Source organism: Diuraphis noxia, unplaced genomic scaffold (genome assembly GCF_037042655.1).
Source record: "Diuraphis noxia isolate RWA-SAM2 unplaced genomic scaffold, SU_Dnox_SAM2 contig0005, whole genome shotgun sequence".
NCBI classification, from domain to species: Eukaryota; Metazoa; Arthropoda; class Insecta; order Hemiptera; family Aphididae; genus Diuraphis; species Diuraphis noxia.
Window position 1 is genome coordinate 29115548 of NW_028301715.1, and position 21815 is coordinate 29137362.

Sequence of the window (21815 nt, forward strand, 5' to 3'; positions counted from 1 at the left end):
ACTATATCATAAGAGCGAGTCCAGTGTATTTGCTTAGTGTTTATACTGTGTCATACCTAACTCACAACACAAATCTAACTAGAAACAATTACCTTCCCGTCGAAATAAATAAACCTGTAAATCTTAAATAAATTCATCATATAAATATTCAGTGCATAAATTTAAACATAAACGTGTATTAAAGTTTTTTTCACAAATTTGAATCAGAAATCAATGAGTTTGGAAAAAAATAATTACCTGAATCTCTTCTACTAGTTTGAATGGTACGGACAGAATAAATTGTTATGATTCTACTTTTACTTAAAAATATATTATTGCATACAAATAATATTTTTATATCAACAGGTATATGAATATTTTAATTTTGTGATTAAAGGTATACTACGATTACGCCATCACCATATTAATGTTTTTGTTAAATTTATAATTATTTATTGTCAATTAGTGATACTGATATACTGTAGGTACAACGGTACATTATAATTAAAGGTTATAGTATTTATGTTTATTAGTTTTTATATTTATCAGTTATTCCCTAACTATATTATTATCATATAAAAATGAACAACTTTTAAAAAGATAAGACACCAAAAATATGTTTATTATTTTTGATTAAATAATCAAATATTTCATTTGAAGTACCTACTTTTAAATACTTACTTATTTATAAGGTAAATAATCCATCAGATTATATTATCGTCATCAACGATATCATAATAGATGACTGAAATAGTGAAAACATCAACTTGTTATTTAAATGTTTAAAAATGACATAATATACTTAGGTTATTCATTTAGATAATGCACGATAATCATAGATATCGCTACACACTGTATTATTTCAGTGGTGGCTAAACAGTCGATCAATAGCAGTCGGATGGTCATCTTGGACGCTCTCAAGTCGATCCTTCTTTTCGAACTCATTAATATACATTTAGTAGACACAGTTATATGGGTACTTATTATTTCGGATTAACATGTCAGTGGAAATATAATTTTCCATACATTTACGTTACAACAGCTATTAATATTGAGCTTTACATTCTGATGATTATTAAGAGCAGCGTCTTCATTTAGCTGTCATCTACTATTTCCCGAATTATAATCAACTGACAAATGATAATAATATTATACAATGACGCGTTGCTACGTATAATATTTATTTATTATTTAGAAATTTAATGCAAAACACTCGATTGTATATACCTTTACATTTTAATATTTAAGAATATTTTTAATAATTGATAGTTGTAATATTAAAAACTTATAAATAAAAAATAATTCATAGTTATCTCAATAATACCTACATAAAAACGACACTAGGTCCTCTTCATGCTTCGCAATCGAAAAAAAAGTTTTAACCGGAACACTCATCCCTTTATTATTTCTTCGTAACCGTTTTGTTAGATTCGTACAATTTGAAGATTAAATTCATTAGCTTTGACCATAATTTATTCACCATTATTACAGTAGTTATATATATTGTATCAGTTATAATAATATATAAGTAAATAGGGTCGGTAATCAGCACAGTAAGTAAAAAATATTAAAATTTATTTTTATTGTATTAGTCTCTTAATGATGTCTATCAACGTGTGTATAATTTTATAATAGTTCACTTGATATCAAGTGTTAGATATTATTATTGAAATAAATACTAACGTCAATGTATATACAATGTTTAAAAAGAAAAATTGTAATCTGTACATTTAATTCACAGTGGTCGTTATATAGTTTGTTTGTCTTTGTTCCAAAGACTGGATCTTCGTTAAATCATTAAGAACTTGAAGGATTTTTCAATGGTTTCATCACTTCCGATTCGTTCGTCGAAATACCATTTGATTCGTCGACGCTGGGTCCTGAATTCCACGATAACGTTTTTGCAGTTCCGAATATTAAAAATACCATAGCGCCACACATGTAAGTCCCAGCCAAAATCCAAAATACAATGCACCATTGCTCAAATGTTTGCTGCAAGTATATTATGTAAAATTAAACGTATAATATAATATCGACAGGTATTAAAATGTTAAATCGTAATTTAGTAATGTGCATGTATACTAACATTGTTGTTTGTTAGTTTTCCCACCAAGTATGATGACAACGACCCTCCGAACGAAGACAATGTATTTGCCATTCCAAATATTGTGCCTGAAATAAAATCGTAAATTCAGATTCATTTCGTTTCATAATAGTTATTTTACAAACTGTAAGTAATTATTATAATGTACCAGAAAAATTTGGAGCTATGTCCAAACCGTTTCCCAAATAACCACCCGTCACTGCTCCATTCAACGTCAATGCAATAGTGAATATAATAACCGACCACACTTGATTATTTCCAAAATACACTTGTAGAATCATCAAAATTCCTGGCGTAAATACTCCTGTGTATCAAAATATTTTTATTTTTATTTTTTTTTTCTAACTTAAATTCAAATACACGATTAAGTTTTATCAAGTAAAAACGTATGCAAGATACTAGAATAAAATTATTTAAAGTAAAATTACCGATAAAGGTGAAGATTTTTCGAGTCATTGTCTTAGATATTTTTTCAGAATTCAGTAGACGATCAGCAATTATTCCAGCTAACAATGCCATTAAATATTTACCCAAATAAGGGAGACTAGATAGAAAACCATTCTGAAATTATGATAAAGATAAATGAATTATTCTATTCTAAGCTTTAATAATATTACAAATAAAAAATAAGCATGAAGAATAAGAAATCATATTTATATTTCATCATGTATATATATTATATATATTATAATGTATATATACCTACCGATTTAATGTCAAAATGAAGTAAATACTTCATGTAAGTAGGTAACTGATTGACAATAGTAAAGTAACCAAAGACACTAGCTCCGTGTGTAATAACTATGGCCCATACAGGTAATGACGTAAGTATTTGTATCCATGGCAGTTTTTTTGGCTGTAAACAATACAACAATTGTACATAAATAAAAAAATTAATACAAAATCTTATAAATTACATTTATTGTAGGTAATTTAATCTTTTTTTGTGGGTTTAATCAAAAATTGAGTGAACATGTTAAATAGCATAATATCATTCTTATCCGTTTTAAGATATTTTATAACACTGCAAATCTATGTTATTTAAATTTAAAGTATTTTGTGATCTACGAAATAAAATAAACTAATCATGAAATAATATATGAGCTTGATATGTAAATCTAACTACAGTAATATAACATTTTTAGTGCCATTATATTATATACCTATATAAAAATGTATATTATAACGTGTTTTTTTAAAATACTTTATATTGACTAATATGATAAATCGTTGATTTTATGTTGAATATACTATGGCAAATATTGATTGTAGCTCATCATTACCTTTGTACCCGGTTTGCTTTGCTTGGCGATTTCTGTTTCAATATAATGTTTTTCGAACTCGGTAATTCTAGGATGATCGGCAGGAGTCTCAAAAACTAAATTAAACCACATGATAGACCAAGTAAGACCTACTAGTCCTGTGATATAGAATGCCGATTCCCATCCCCATGCAGAAATTAGTATTCCACAAATTGGTAATGTAATAGCTGCACCTAAAGTAGAAGCTGAAAATTCCAGTACATTTGCAAATTAGCCAATTTTCAAAAACAATTAAATACATAGCTTAAATATAGCTTTAAATTAATTTTAATAGACATTTTTTTTTTCATATAAATTGATTAATATGGTTTTATAATATTTTTTAATATCTACACAACTACTAGTTACCTAAAAATAAGTATTATAATGATTAATAAACACTGATTTATAACCTATTTATTTTTTAAATAATCGTAATATTATGCAATACTATTTTTATTTCACGATTATAATATTTTTAGGTTAGAAATATATAAAAATTAAAAATTCTTCCCACGACAATATAATAGTTTTATAACGAATTTGAATTAATTAAGAAACGAGACAGTATAATTGACAAATTAATTTTAGTGTAGGACAAATTTTTTCTACTGATTGCTTTATAATTAATTGTCAAGAACTCAGTTTTTTTTATGACAGTTATATAAATTAATAAAACATGTTCCATTTCATATACGTAACAATAAGCAGAACATTGCTACTAAGTAATTTTTTGTACAACCAAAAATGAAGAGGTATAAATAATGAATAGTCATAAATAAATAAAGTTTTAAAAGATGATACATATAATTTAAAATAAAATTCCATAATACCCATCATGTTGGACATGAACTTGCTGCGTTCATTTGGTGGAATCCAATTGGCAGCAAGTGGTAATATAGCCGGCCATGTTACTCCCTGAAATATGAATAACGAGTTTTTTAACAAAGTTACTACATACAATTATTATAGAATAATAATATAAAGGGTACTTTTTAGCCAATGACTAAATTGATTAAATGAGGCATTTTAAATCTACCATTATATTTTTTAAATAACTCTAAAACAAATCATAATGTAAATAAAAACTTATAAAAAATAACTAAATCAACTGTCTAATTTTCCAAAAAATAATAGACAATATAACCCAATTTGAAGTATACTAAACTAACTAACTAACTTTTGTTTTTAAATAAGTAATTATATATTCAGACTTTGACAGAAAAAAGTGGATAGACACAAAATACGGCACTGAATCGGTGTATAACAAATATATTGCATTTGGTATATTTTTTAACGCGATTCAAGCTACTCTCTAAATTATTATCGAAAATAACAATCTAAAACTTTTGTGAAAATTGGTCTACTAATTTTTGAGTCTATAAACTACAAACATACGGAGACGGACATTGTTTTTTGTTATACGTTTTGGAATTTTAATAACAAAACAAAACAAAAAATATTATTAAATTTCTTTTTGATAAAATTCCATAGCAACGTATAGCGGGCGAATAGTCAATACAAATATTTTTTTGTATCTTATTTCTGTTACCAATGACAATCCCTGTATAAAAACTAACAAAAATTCAATTTTCATGTAACAAAAACCTTTAAAGATTGAAAAACAAAACAAAGCAAAAAAACACTAACATAGTCAAGGAATATGTGTGTGCAAATTTTGGTGAAAACTAATTGTTCAGTAGGTAGTATCAAGCCTATTAACCCAACACAAACTTTTTTTAATTTGTATAATATACTATAATATAAATCAATGTATTAGATAATACCTACTATTTTTAGAGTTTTATTTGTATTTGACCAATTTTTTAACTACATAAAATCAACTAGGTATCAGAAAATAGAGGTTATAGCTTTTTAATTAATTATTTTAATATGTTTAGAATTCAAAAAAACTGTTTTCAACGTGTAATATAATGTGCAGAATACCTAAAATGAGAACAATCTATTTCGTATAATAAACATACATATATGTGATATGATCATAATAACAATGTATCATTTTAATTTTAAATTTATTTTAAAGTATTAAGTATATTAAACAATACTCACTAAAGTAAATCCTAAAAACACCCGACAAAATATAAGGCAATATATACTGATTTTGGCGGCCATAGGTGTCAATAGGGTAACCATTGACGCTAGCAGCATAGAGTAGCCGAATACTGGTCGAGCTCCAATCATTTCAGCCAAACGACCACCTGGCAATTCCGTAAGAACATAACCCCAAAAGAAACTGCCCAATATCATATTTTGTTCATACTCGGACCAATTGAATTTCGTGACACCAGGTGGATTAGAATGTGTCCAACTAACAGTAGCCTGAAAAAAAAACATCAATTACTTATTGGTTAGTAATTAATATTAACATTTTAAAAACAGTGGAATTTCCAGTATATTTAGTTTCTTTAATTTTTATTAGAATTGTTTGTATTCTAAAAATTCTTTCTAATTATTTATAAAAAATAAAACTGATATGCATGATAACTTAATAACTGTATTGTGGGAGACGGAAACCAAACGTTGGTATATAGCATCGTCTAAATTGTTAATTCATCAAATTTAAATTTAAATTTAAATCTAATTGTTTTTAAATGGATTTCGTAAATTAATAATTCAATTAACACTTCAACAGTAACATGCATCAGTAGCAGTTTCGGTCATGGCCGTCTGTTATTATTCCTATAGCCATATAGTCAATTACTATGGAGGGGCTGTGGAAAATCCAAGCGATTATTGTTGTAGAGTCATGAGAAGCTCTCTTCCACGCTCCATTATGTCCCTTTTACTATACTTACTTAAGACTAGTAAATACTAATAGTTATTATTTATCACAATTCGATATATTTATATTATTATAAATAATAAAGTAAACCAAACATAACGCGTAATATTCAAAGAAATAATTTAGGTACTTCATATTTGTTTTTTTGGTTTCTTGTCAAATAATTAATTTAACAATACTCAAATTTTAAATGTTAAAAAAAATATTTATAACAAATATATATTTATATTTATTTATTGTAATTAATTTTACTTGAAAATACTTGAAACATTTATAAATTAGTTTTTAAAATATTTGATATAATGCATTTTTATAATTTATTGTTGTATGTACATTAATTATAAATCCATCCAAAATAATAAATTACTCATGATAATTATTTTCAATTAAAAAACTACATGAGTATTGAATAATAAGTATGTTTATGCACCTAGTCGGTAAACAAAAATAATTTAAATAAAAAATATTTTTATAAAATGCATGCTTTCGGTTTTCTATAGATAATTTATGAGTTCAAAATGAAATATAACCTATAATTTCTTATACCACACACTTAATCAAATGTAGTTGATTTATATTTAAATTAATGAAATGATATACACATTTAAACATAATTAATGTTTATAATATAAAATAATATTAATTGATTTAAAAAATGGCTCTATAAAACGCATATATTAAATTATGATTAAACATTTTAATTTTCTTCTATTTTTTTATTTCCATACGTATTGCCGTATTGGAATCGTATTATAACTGTGATAAATCCTATAAATAAAAAACATTATTATTATATTAGTTATAGTACATATAATAAATTAGCACACTAATAGCGTTTTATTTTCCTTGATTGTTTATAAACTATAACATATGATCAAAATATCATAATTATATTTTTAAATAAAACCGTTATGCAACAAAAAGAAAAAAAAGCATAAATGTCTCTGTAATAACATTTTTATAAAATCGACAATAATTATATTGGTAACTGTGGCAACGCATGTCAATATTTCAAGACGGATGGATAGGGATAACTATATTTTAAAATATGATTAACTTATGTATAATATATATATTATTGACTCGTTTGACTCCATCATTTACAATTACAATTTTAGTACAACATAGTTGGCAATGCATTAATTTAAATTTTACAATTCGTTTAGAAAATCAAGCATACCTTTAAATAAATGAAACATAATGGTATTTATAAAAAAAAAAAAACCTGATCCTTAAAATATACTATAGAATTCAAATATGTTTACTCAAGGTATCAGGTTTTATGATAATTTATAATATATATTATTTCCACTGATCGAACTAAAATATCTGGTTTTGAAATTCCCCGCTAGATTATATTTAAGGCATTAAAAAAAAAATGCACCAAGTTTCGTAAAAATGGATGCTGTTATACTTGTTATAATATTACTAAAATAACGAAATGAATGGCACATAATAAATAATAAATTATGTAAGTACTTATTCTTTCCTAAATATTATTTATTTATAATAAGAAATTTAAAGAGTTTTTTAAACGCTATACAGTCAAAAAAATAACTCTAAATGCCAAATGGCATTAATTACATGTAACACGTTGTGTACATTTTAATATATATATGTATATAACTATAAAATTTAAAAATTAATAAAAGATGTTAGAATTTAAAAGAAAATGAACTCGCTGATCTTGCGGCCAAAAATGCTATCACATCACCTCTATCATCGTCCATAAATACCTCTTCTTCCAGTGACATACGAATACTTATAATAAAGGAATGTCAACAAAGATGGCATCAAAATTGGACATCTTATTACACAAAATTAAACCACATAAAACATAACACTGACAATTGGACATTTCCCTTCGAAATCCATAGAAAATGAGAGGTAATAATAACCAGACTGAGAATAGGACACACAAAAATCTCCCACAATTTTCTAATGTCCAGGGAAGAGCCTCCAATATGCATCACAACCTGCGGTGTTCAAGTAACCATTAAACACATCCTCACCGATTGCCGAACATATCTCAGTACCCGTACAAGCTTCAACCTACCCGAATCATCACTTTCAGAAATATTAAACAACAATCCTCAATCCATTACCAACATCATACAATTCATCACAGCCGCCAATCTTCTAACCAAAATGTAGTATAATTTAGATATAGATATAATTCATGTAATTTTTTTATATACATATATTTCTCACTTTAAACCCAATAGCCCATGTTGCCGAGGGTATTATTAATAAAAAAAAAAAAAAAAAAAAATGTTGGAATTTCCATTAATATAAAACAAGGTAAATGCATAAATTATACTCATCCACTTACAGTAACAAAACTACAAAACTAATGAAAAAATTGTAAATAAACAACATATAAAATGAAAATATAATTTAAAAAAAACTTTAAATTATTGTATTTGTTTTTCAATTTTTTAATCATTGCTCTCCAAATTAAATAATTTTTTTTCTTGTGTGATAATTTCAATAGTTAAAGTGTTAAAGATATACATTTTAAGTGTAAATATATTGATTAAGTTGTAATAAAGTAGTGTACTATTTCAGGTTACAATTTGAAAATGCTTGTGTATCATAACAGTTCAAGGTTGAAAAATATAACATAAAATATATACAAATATGAAAATTTGTTTCATCGCCTATTAGTATATTTCAGCCTATATCGAATACCTATCCCAACATAATATTGTTTATCATTAGGTAATAAATAACTAACGTACTAGGTAACATAATTACTATAAAAAATATTGTAGTCTACAGATGTAATTTATACCAATATCAAAACATGGAAGGTCGTCATAAAATTACAATCGAAAAAATACCCGAACAAATCAGTTATAGGTATTATAATAATTAAATAGCATAAACGATATCATGATCTAATGCCCTAAATTATTATTGATAAATTATAAGCTATATTTTCACTACCTCGGGGTTCTTAATCTAATAACTAGAAAACATAATACATTTATATTAACCATAAATAATGATATTAATCATTCAATATTATAAATAGTTAAATATTCATCAATCAGAAAATTAAAAATATAAAATCTTTTATATTTTATCATTTAAAGTTTACATAAATACTATAAATCCGAAGATATAAAATTAAATTATCTATACTTATCATTATAAACAAAATGTCCTCGGAGTTGATATAACTGTAAGATTATTGAACTAATTCACGGATCATCAGCTTTAATAATTAGATTCTAATCCATAATATTATATATTTATATATAGCAGCCAAATAGGTAAGTATTAAGATTATTTTGAAATGTTGAATTTATTGATATGACATCATATACCTATATTGATTATTGGATATAATTAGTAAATCAGTAGGAAGTATGCAAAAAAAAATAATTTAAGAAAACGATATTTTAAATATTCATCAATTATTCAACTTGTTTTCATCAATTAATTCATTAAAAACACATAATTACATAATTTATAATATTTTTATCTAAATCTAATAAGTTATGTATGTAATTTTTCTTATATAAGAAATGTGTTTTAGATTTAGAGCGAAATGAGTAATGTATTGATTTACAACGATCCGATGAGTTTTTGTTATTTATTTATTTATAATATATATTTATATTTGTATTTTCTAAACATTATAATATTTTCAAAATATTTTTGCTCCTTAGTTTTCTTAATAAATAACTATAACAGAATTAAATTTTTGTGGCATTCGAATTAGATAAATTATTGCTGATCTTTATATTCTTAAGATTATAATATATTATAAATTATAATAATTTAAAAAAATGTATTATTTCAAAAACAAAATATGCCCTATTAAATTTCAATCAGATAAATGTAATTATATATAGATATATGTAATCTAATACTATGGATTAAAATAATCAATCTAATTATTAAAACGTATTTTTTATTTTTATATACACATTTAGTTTAGTATATTTATTTAAATTAAAATTATCCACACGAATAAAAATAATCGAATAACATACATATAATATAGTAGGCTAGTTAGTAGGCATAAATGATTCACTTAATCTGTTATTTATATCAGGAAGTAAAAATTTATAAAATATTAATTTATATTTTAACATACCTATACCTAATTATTTATGAATCAAGTCGCACTTTGATCACAATCAAAGATCTTTGATTTACCTTCAAAACATTTTCCAAATTACTAAGACGTAATATTTTATATTAATGCAATTATAAATAGTTTGGTTATTTTATACTTAGTACTAGAACCTATACTATAAGAACTAACAATATATATATAATATATATAATATGTAATAATTATATATTATATATGATTTATAATATCTTCCTGTGCCTACCTACCTATTTTTTATTAATTTGATTAGATTTGGAATGTTTTTATTTGAAACTTTTTTTATTTTTTTATTTTGAATTAAGAACATTTAACAATCTGTACTCGTGGTACAATAAGTTTAATAGATATTTGAATCTATTTGCAACTAAATGTGGAAAGCCAAAATGCTGAAGTGTTTTAATCATATTTTAAATTTCACGAATTAAAAAAAATATAGCTTTATATAATATTATGTCAGTGAATTCTGATGAGAAAAAGTACCAATTTTCCATTAAAATAGAAGAAGGCGAAACGCTACTTTTCATAATAAGGACATTTGTGTGTATAACGCAGTGAGAATAAAATCTTATATATGTATAATGTACATATATTATACATTTTACTAGCAAGTTCCAAAGGTTTATCCATTTTAATTACAATCTTTCCTTGGGCTCTGTGTAGTTAGCCGGAAAAATGTATTATAAATTACATCACTGCAAAGTGCAAAGTGCAAAGGAAAATGTATTATTGTAACACTTTCATCCTTGACGAAATCTTATATTCTTAGAATGTATAAGTGCAATGACATATATAATCGGTTAATAATAGTCGTTAATTTAATGTGATTCAAAATTTCATAAATTCATCGTTAACATTTGTTATTTATTTTCCAATTACACTATACGTCTATGTCTAATCACTGATTATAATGAAAAATTAAATAACGAATCTAACGTCATACTAATACCTGTTACCTAGTGATTAATAATAATTGATTACCAAAGAAAAATTTCAATAGTCACTACAATATAGGTAGGTAATAAAATACATTATATTTTCATGTAAAGTTTTAAGTCGCTCTGCTGTACAGTAGGTTACAAGTGGGTTACCTACAGTTATGGTTGAAATTAAATTTGAATCCAATGATATTATATCATTGTATACGAAAAACGATTCTGAGCGGAGACTTTATCTTTATCTGTCTAAGATATAATATAGATTATTAAAAATTTTCAAATCTTGGATTTAAAAAGAAAATTTTTATGCATTTCTAGCTTAAAATAATTTACAAATTATCATGATTTTTACGTATGTTGTCAAAATTCAAACTTTGAATGCTTATAAAAAAAAATTGTGACTATATATTTCTTTTATTTTTCAACTGCTATTGTAAAAATATGTGAGGACCCTTGTATTTAATTTTACACATCTTAGATCTAAAAATAAAAACCTTTATGAATTTCTAACTAAGATATTTTGAACATTTCCGTAATTTTTACGTATTAAGTCAATATTTGAACTTCAAATGCTATTCTTATAATTTTTTAATCGCTATCAGAATAACTTATGAGGAACTTTGTATTAAATTTTTAAGTATTTTGATTGGTCCAAAAAAATGTTATCGACACTTCAAAAAAATGTTTCAGAAAAATTGAAAATTTCATTGTCTATAAATATCTCAAAAAAAGTCAAAATATTTTGAAAATTAAATCAAGTAAAGAAAATCTAAATCTAAATAACTGGTAAAATTTTCAAGTATCTACGACTAATACTTTTTGAATAATAAATGTTTAAAATCGTTTGAATCCGATAAATCGTTATCGCTACACTATTTCGTAAAAATTTAAAATTCAAACGCACCTAAAACTTTTCGTATAATGAAGCTTCGAGTTTTCTCTATAGCTACTTGAAGGAAAACTTATGAAAAACTTAGTGTTGTATTTTTAATCCTTAGTTATAAACACAAAAAATTTTATGATTTTTCAAAATTACTTGCAAATTTTCGCGTTTTCGAAAGATTTCGTAAAAATTTGAACTATAAACGCTTATAAAAAAAAATTGTGAAGAACGATTTTTAATTTTTTTTAGCTACAATAAGAAAAACTCATAAGGAACCTTGTATTAAATTTTCAAGTTTTTTGGTCATCCAAATTTTTTGTACGGACACTTCAAAAAAAATTCTCATAAAAATCGAAAATTTCAGTGGTCTATAAATAACTCAAAAAAAGTCAAAATTTTTTAAAAAATTTAACTGTATATAGATAACATTAACATAAACATTTGGTGAAAATGTCAAGTATTTACATTGATTAGTTTTTTAATTACAACCATATAAAAAATCGGTTTGGTTGAAAACTAGTTTTGCGTAAAAATTCCAGTTTTTCTGTAACTTTTTTTCTGTTTTTCTCGATTTTTTTTAAAACTGTAGGAAAATGTTTACTTTTGACCTGTATAATGCACCAAGGATATTCACTTTTACATCGGAAACCACCCCCAAAGTTTGAAATTGAAGCATTATTTCGACTAATTATGCTGTACACAGACACACAAAAAAAAACACATCATTGTAAAATCAATACATTCATCACTCCATTTAAAATCTATAAATTAATATAATGTACAAAAATTGGATTGTTTCAACAAATTTCATAAAAGCAGTAAAATGTCCTAAAATTTGAATAATTTTACCAGTCTCAAATAAGAGTGGCGCCCTCTTTCTTATTACATTTATAATTCATATCCTATGACAATAGATTAACAGCATAAACCATTGGAAAATAAATTTAGTAAGTGGGTAATAACTAAAATGACATAATCTTCACCAAAAACTCTCGATTACAGACGTAGGTATATAAAACGTGGACGCCAAACGGTGATTTGATGTTTCCATCTTCAAATGTACAACATGTCAACATGGCAAACTTGATGTTCACAATAATAAATTTTACTCTTTATTTTTTTTTATATTTTTATTTATATTTTATTGTTTTAGAATGAATTTATTTATTATAAAACTTAAAGGCAAGAATGTTATCTAGGAAGATTTTATTGATTTTATTATTTTTAAGTAAATTATGATCATTTTAAAATGTATAACATAAATATAATATATAACAGTATAACACAGTATATATAACATTATATCCAGGTGCGGACTGGCTGGGATGCTAGGATGCTAGGATGCTACAGCATCCCTTGTCCTAAAATATATTCGATCTAAAATTTGATCTAATTTGTTTTTTTTAATCTAATATTGTACAATTTTATTTTAATATTTGTTGTAACTTGGTACCTATTTACGATTTTTTCTTATTTTCAATATTTTATACATAATCTACATATTTTAAATTTGCTCCAGACATTTTGTTATTTGCCCTTTAAATTATGTAGCATCCCATGCCCTTTTTTACCAGTCCGCGCCTGATTATATCTATAATATAATTTATGAGTTATGATTTTCTTAGTTCATTAATGTTATTCTAATTACGCCAAAATGGTCAGAGTTCTTGTCAAATTTTTCTAATAGTTAATCGATATTTATAAAATTCATATTATGTTGGTAATCTGATTGAACTTTTAGAGAACTATTTTCATAGTAACAACAAAAATAGAATCAGATTTTAATTATATCGTCATAGGAAAACCTATGTTTTTGCTTTGGGGCGCATCCAAAGACTTTTAGATTTCGTGCCAATGAAGTAAAATAACTGACCAACAATGTGTTGTCATAAAGTAGTGAAATTAAATTCAAGGGCAGTGTTTCTCGTAATATCTGATATTTCAAAGTAGTTATGTTTAAAAATTAAAATAAATTGAAATGAAATATTAAATACGAAATTAGTTACATCACAAAGTGGTAATATATCTACTAATATATACTCAATCTACAATCAATTGTGTCTGGATATGTTATGATTTATATACCCTGAGGGCTTAAAAAAATAATATTAGATGTACTTACATTGGTATCATTTAAAGGTGAAGTTGAAAAATTAGTGGCTTGTTCTGTCGAGACATTATTATGCTTATTGGTGGGCACCATGTCTACGATGGCAATTGTGAAGTTAACTCGTAACATATAATTGACCATAAATCCAAATAAAACCATAAGATTTAATATTCTTGAACAGTTCATCGACCCTATATAAGATTTAAAATTGTCAACACAAGCTGTATATACGTATAAGGCGTATCGTATTAATCACTAAAAATACTTACGGGTTTGTTTAATGACCAATCCAGTCTCCACGTTAGCTGGTTCTTCTTTCTTCATTTTTCAAAAGTTACACCAACTTTTAGTGGTAAAAAATCTATCACTTTTGTCCTAAAAGTACCGAATAATATTAATGATAATATTAGTATAGTATAATATATTATGTTTAAATTTATAAATTTTTATTAAAAATTCAAATATAAAAAAATAATAATAATATATATAAATATACAAATACGAATTGAAGATTAATATCGCTTAATTATAACGTCTGAAAACGTATTCATAGGCACAAGTTTTACCTATTCCTACAATTTAATGCATATAAATGTATTGTTTATAGCTAAAATGTTAGGCTTTGAATTATTTAAAATAGATTATTGAAAAAGTTTTTTTTGTTCTTTTATTGTACATAGATGCCTAAAAATAATATAAATCACAATATCATAAATAATCAATGTTTGAATAAAAATGTTTTCCATTTAATAAACAAGTAGGTAAGAGGTAACGTAATCGTTTTAGTTTCAATAAAATTAATATATTAATGGCTTAAATAGGTATCATTATAAATTATAATAATGACAAATTATATTAATAATACATTAAATGAATGGCCTTAGATATACATATTATGTACTTATTAAAGTTACAATTTTCATGTCTTAAAACTTAGAAACACGAAAGGACTAAACATGCAATATGTTTAACGTTTGGGCTTATTTAATCAATACAAATAAATTTGCATTAAAAAATTCAACAAGATCAATTATTATGGCCTACAATATTTAGTTTAAATTGCCTTTAAGTTCAAGAACTATCATTTTTTTTTTTTAATTATGTTTGTACCTATATGAGACTAACTAATCATTATAGTAAATAACCTTAAAACTTTGCAGTAATAAATTGAAAAATTATAATTAAGAAACGAATATCTGCATTCATTAATTCAAAATGGAAATTGTTCATAGATTAAAATAAAGTTTTATTCAAAATATGTTAGTTAACGGAAAAAATTGTTTTATACTTTCAGTATAAACTTTAATTGTATGTAACTTTTGTGTTATTTTTTCCTACACAATGTTATATATATTAAATTTATTCATTATTCACAAATTTAAACCATACATAAAATATTAAAAGAAATGACTAAATTTAGAATCATATCATTCTGTATAAAAAAATACCTGTAATATGAACATCATTTACTATTATTTTCAAGTTCACTGTTGAAAGTCGATATGTTTCGTTTGCACGAAAAAGCTAGGTCAACCTACATTATACTTAAAACTTCTGTAAGTGTGTTACAAAATTGATCAATACAAATTGAGTGGGGTATACATCACGAAATAATAAACAAATGTAAACAAAACACATTTACTCTATTATTGTGATGTTATTAATTATATGATCTACACTTTTCGAGATTCCGAAAAATAAATTTAAATTACACTTTTTGTTAATAAAATAACTATAATGTCTTTTTGTATTGTCTACTACAGTTACATTTTAATTTATTGAAGCCACAAATTTCGTTAGCTATACACAACATAAGAAAATAATTATATTCCTTTAAACTTACACTTCGAGAAGATAACCTCTACAAATAACAAACTTATTGAAAAATAATTGTTTATTAAGAAACATTTTAAAAATAGAAGTTAAATAAGTCGATGCAACTCCTCCATTTAAGTTAGAAGAATTAGATTTTCATAGTATTACACGAAAGTATTAAAAGTACTTATATTAATATCCTAAATTTATATCAAAAAATAAATAAAAATTGTTTGTATAAATATCTAATAAACAAATCATAAACAAAAAAAAATACACTTTTTTGTAATTCCTTCGAAAAAGGCCACGATGTAGTATTGATTGTAATTACTTATTATCCATAATATATTTTATATAGCCTATATACAATTAATTGGAAATCACAAAGCCATTAAAATGGTTTAATTAAATGTAATAAACAATTAATATATCTAAGCTAAACTTTAGTACCTACAAGCGCGTGTTACTAGTAAATATTATTTGAAAATCTATTGTCATATATAGCAATGAAAGCTCTGTCTTATACCATAATAGTGTATTATTTTTATACATATTGTTATATTTATGTATGTTGAAAGACAATCAATTATTGAAAATTAAAATAATTTAACTATTTCATTCAGTACAAAATATAACTCACTGTTTGAAAAATAAATATTTGACCACCTAGTCTATTAGTTATCGAATAACAAATAATCAATAATTGTAGATTCGTAGATATACAAAATTAAGAACCAATATGTATAATGTATAGGGTATAGCCGTACGTAATATTATAGATACTAAACCAATATTGCTGAGTAAATTATCTATACTATAATAAATATTATATAGGATTAATAAATAATTGTACTGTGTAGTATTAGTACCAATATTAGTTTATAACATAAATAATAAACTGCTGAAATCGTAATATATTAAGATAGGTACCTACTTAAGAATGTTTTCCTTTATTGGATAAAGAGAAAGGAGCACTATTCGATCTCATATCTATAAAAGAGATCGACTTATATACACAAAATGTCAAGTAAATTGATCTTACAACGAAATTGATTTCAATTTTCAAATAAACGCAGAATTTGAATATTCCTTTCAAACATTTTAGTTATGTACTTCGCTAATGTGATAAAATATTCTCAAAATATTAAACCATAACCATACATTTCTGTATAAATATTATATATATATATATCCAAAAAAAACTTTTTATATTGGTATTTTATCTTCTGTGATACTGATTATTTTTAAAGTAATCTTTTTTTTGCATTTTTCGATGATGGAATTAATACCAATTTGAAACAAAATAAAAATGACGTTTAGTTTAACTAATAACTTGTAATATGTGTCATAAATATATTTTAAAACCCCTCCCCCCCCCCCCAGAAAAAAATCGTATCTACGTCGCTGTGTACAATAATTGAAAATAAATTTTAGTAATTAGTAGGTATAAACTATAAACATACAATTTAAAATGTAATCTGTTGTTTTGTAGATAAATAAAAATATTATAAAAATTGTTATTTATTATTATTTGCAAATTAAAGTCTATATTATTTAGAATATAGATTATAAAATATATTTTTATAAATAATTATCTAGCTGAACTATGAAGCATCCATGGACTATGGTAAACTTCAACTGATAAAATCGATATACCCAATACAAACTGTATAATTAATGTTTAATTCTCAAAATATATTATTTTACTATAAACAATTTACCTTTTCTATACACGAAAATATGATAAACATAAAAATAACAATCCAATTTCACGATTTTATTTAAAAAGATCAATTTCTTCTTGGTACCTACCTACGATCGACCTAAAGTCTATTGCTAGATTTATAAATTGAATATCAATATTTCAGGAGAATACGAGATAAACACAAACCGTGGAATAGAAGAAATGTATGGAGAAATACAAATGTAGTTGGAATCCTAGGGAGTAAGACTAAGCTAAGCCGGTCATGTATAGACGTCAGAAGGACCCGTAGATTTGGATACAAGATGGCAACTGAGCACAAAATTATTTTAGCAGTAGAAAACGGGGACCAACTTGGTAGCAAATGAGAGCGAGACGATATGGAAATGAAGCTAGACAGACCGTTAAAAAACAATAAGAATAACATCATACACATTTCTCAATTGTAATACTTATATTATTTCATCTAAGTACATAATCAAATAAAGAAACTTTGCTATAATTGTTAACAATTTATTACACCTGTTTATTGGTGCTTATTGGTTGATATAATATCATAAACACTAAACAAGGGAAACTATGATCCAATTTGTTTATTTACAATAATTTATAATAATTCATAATTCAATGATTTTTTTTACTGTATAGTATATGTATATAATTATTCTTCATTTAGCTGTTTACTATTACCATTTGTACTACTAATTTTTAATTTGTTTTTGTATCTAAAATGTATTATAAGATAAGCTAAACTGTACCTATAATTTTTCAAATTGCTAAAGGGTTTAATACCCGTTTACTATACATAAATAAAAAATAAATTACCTACATTTTATTAACTAATACGGTTTATTTACATTATTATTTATTTACATTATTTACATTATTATTTATTATTCATCGAAACTATAATAGACAAACATTAAGCAAGTTTTATAGTTCATTGAAGTATGGGGGCCAATTTTTCGCCTAATTGAAGAAAAAAATATTCATGACTTATTATAATATTATTCAATACATATTTACCTAGTTGATTCTATAGAATAAAATAAAAAAAACTAAATATAATTCAAAGCATAAATTATACAACATTTCAGTTTACATTATCTAAACTCTAGAGTATATTTAAGTGGATTGATGAGATATAAAAGACATGAAATATTCTTTTTAGTATAGATACAATTATACAATAAGCAAACATAAAGTTAATAAAATAAGGTAGGTTAAAAAGACTAAAATTATTGTATTCGTGACTTTAAAATTAAAAAACAACGAAATTTAATTAAAATAACAATATTCACCAAATCAAAGATTATTATCAAATACATATAATATTTCATAATCAATAAAAAAACTTTAAACAATAATTTAGTATAAATTAAGAATACATAAAAATTATACTTTGAACTTCAACTTTATTGACGCATTTTGTAATATAGATTAAATCGATCTGTAAATGTTTTTTATTTTTTATTAAGTTCGAATAAATCGTTTAATAAATATAGCTTCTGACAATCGCCATTGGCTTATACTATCTTAGATAATGTGTACACTTCTACACACGTTTATTCAATAATGCATACGTTTTAAAAACATTATTGTGTAGATTTTTTTTGAATTGATAAAAATGTTTGTTTAAAGATTTTATTATGAGATAACCATCTAGTTTTTAGAATATTATCGTCATATTATCACTATTTAGTATCTTATATTAATTATAATTATTCCATAAATACTAAAGTAAAAATTTAAAAAAGTAACATTGTGTAAGTATGGAACAATGTAAAGCATGTTGCATATGTAGAACCGATTTTATAAAGCAATCAGAACCACTCTGGAGCAGTATATATTTGGTATACCTATTATCAAGGAGTCATTAAAACAACACAACAAATTTCACATACAATACTATATGAATATGTGAAAGATATTGTCGTAAAAATGTGTAGCTCTAAAGCAAAATCTTCTCTTGCAGCTATATTAATCCGGGCCTTGTATACTGACTACCTTCGCGAGATAGGTACACGATTACGCGAAAGAAATAAACCTGTAATGGCGTAATCGTATAAATATCCTATTAACTTAATCCAAACATTATAAAATAATATATCTACGCACAATTACCCAGAATAATAATTTAAAAACGTCTTTTTTTAAAATTGTATGAGGGTTTTTGTATATACATGACAATAATTATTTATTCAGATTTATAAAAATATTAACTCTACAATAATAAAACGATCATAAATACAGTGAATAATTTATATTGAACTTATACATAAGTAGATTTTTAATGTAATTTCTGCGGTATGGGGATTATTAATGGTAAAATCAAAAACACTTGTCACTTCCGAATAGGTACATTTCTTCATATAATCCACAAGAAAGAGAGAAAACGAAAGTAGGTAAGTAGGTATATCAGTGTATGTAGAGAAATTAGAGAATACATGAAAAGGTAACTTTTCAGAAATCTACTATGGTGTTAAAACTATGTACAACAGCACAAAGTACAACATTATAACTGCTATAATATTAATCACGTTTTTACTTGAATTTCTATTTGCAACCAAAAGTAAATAAATATTTTATTATACACATAATTACATTCATTATTAAATATATTTCAATATTAAGTATTTTATAAGCCGATAAAAATGTTGCGTTTGAATTTGACGGTTAATAAAAATCCGTTACACTTTAAAAATATTTTGTTTTAAATTGTTGTACGCGTGTCTACTTTATAATCTATCAGTAAGTAGAAAATATAAAATAAAACTACATACTGTAATTAGATTAAACGATTATAATAATAATATACCTACCTACTTCGTGTCATGTATTTTCCCTGCTTATTTAAATTGAAACCTACCTAATGAAAATTGAAATGTATATGTTTACTCGGAGAAAACGCAATAAACTATTGGTATTGTACACTTACGCAGTGTAATATACTAGCTCTATACTTCTACGCTATTAGTCGACGCACACGTGTTGTTTCATTTAATAATTTTTTTTCTTAATCCCTCAAACTATAAATTTATTAGTCGCTGGTGTAAAGTGACTGTGTATCTATATCGGCGGTCAATGCGAGCTATTCTATTATTAAGCACATTGCGGAGAGAACAAAAACTACACAAAACATATTATATATATATATATATATATATATATATCAGAGTATCGTACTGATAATAGAAAATTCTACCATTCTACATTTCTACTCAAATCAAATCAAAACAATATAAGACTCACGGTTTATGTTATTTTGGTCCAAATTGTGAATGGTTAAAATTGAATGAAAAACTTTAAAAAAAAACTTAAAAAAGATAAAAAAATAAAAAAATGTTATCACAGACGGACGGACGACTAAATACACACGCGCATACACGTGTGTTCCACGCAGCGACGTACGAACGTAGTGTAGGATTCTCCTCGACGAAGACGAGAGGACGAGAGGTTACGGTTTATGTATTATTATTATTATTATCATCATTGAAATGGACGACGGCGACAGCAGTGGCAGCGGCGATATAACAAAGTGGTCGGCATAAACTGCACTGGGACACACGCGCGCACTACAGCAGCAGTGGTGACGGCGTCCTGCACTCCTGCTACAGGTGCGTGGCCCGAACACTCGGAATAATTAAAATATTATGTTCTCGAGAGTCGTTGTTGTATCGGTCGGTCGGTCGGTCGGAGAAGACGACGACGGTAGCGCGGCAAAAACGAACGGTAAAAAAAAATTGTATACAAAAAATATGTATAAAAAAACACCACGTCTAAATAATAATAATATACGTATGTTATATAGAAGCAATATAGTGTATAATTATTGTGATTCGTACGGAAATATACAATAACAATACGGAGTACACGTAAAACGGGCGACGGGTCGTGAAATTATTCTTTATGCATATTTTATATTATTTTATCGCCGTGTGCGCGAAACAAACGGAACGCGCGAACCGTGGCAGACAACGCACGTGAAACCGTGGCGGGCTAACTGCCTCGGGCGCGCGCGCTCTCGTCGGACGAATACGAAAAATACGATAAA

At 25.2% G+C, this 21815-nt stretch overlaps 1 protein-coding gene across 1 annotated transcript; it reads right to left on the reverse strand.

Annotated features, from left to right (window-relative positions):
- Positions 1-1537: 1537 nt before the first annotated feature.
- On the reverse strand, positions 1538-21815 carry LOC107162385 (major facilitator superfamily transporter 3). Its single transcript, XM_015509259.2, has 11 exons — positions 21014-21815; positions 14514-14619; positions 14257-14435; positions 5455-5724; positions 4218-4302; positions 3367-3590; positions 2790-2939; positions 2512-2644; positions 2232-2387; positions 2066-2151; positions 1538-1971 (listed from the first exon to the last, which is right to left on the reverse strand). The coding sequence occupies exons 2-11, from the start codon at positions 14566-14568 to the stop codon at positions 1777-1779; spliced, it is 1533 nt and encodes a 510-aa protein (XP_015364745.1). The 5' UTR covers positions 14569-14619; positions 21014-21815; the 3' UTR covers positions 1538-1776.

Bases quoted from the DNA above. Each gene is read 5' to 3' on its own strand.
- LOC107162385 (XM_015509259.2), bottom strand. From the start codon at position 14,568: ATGAAGAAAGAAGAACCAGCTAACGTGGAGACTGGATTGGTCATTAAA. The intron at 4,303-5,454 runs GTGAGTATTGTT...TTCATATTTCAG, and splicing joins TGTTTTTAGGATTTACTTTA to GGAGTAACATGGCCGGCTAT. The intron at 2,645-2,789 runs GTAGGTATATAT...TCATAATTTCAG, and splicing joins TTCATTTTGACATTAAATCG to AATGGTTTTCTATCTAGTCT.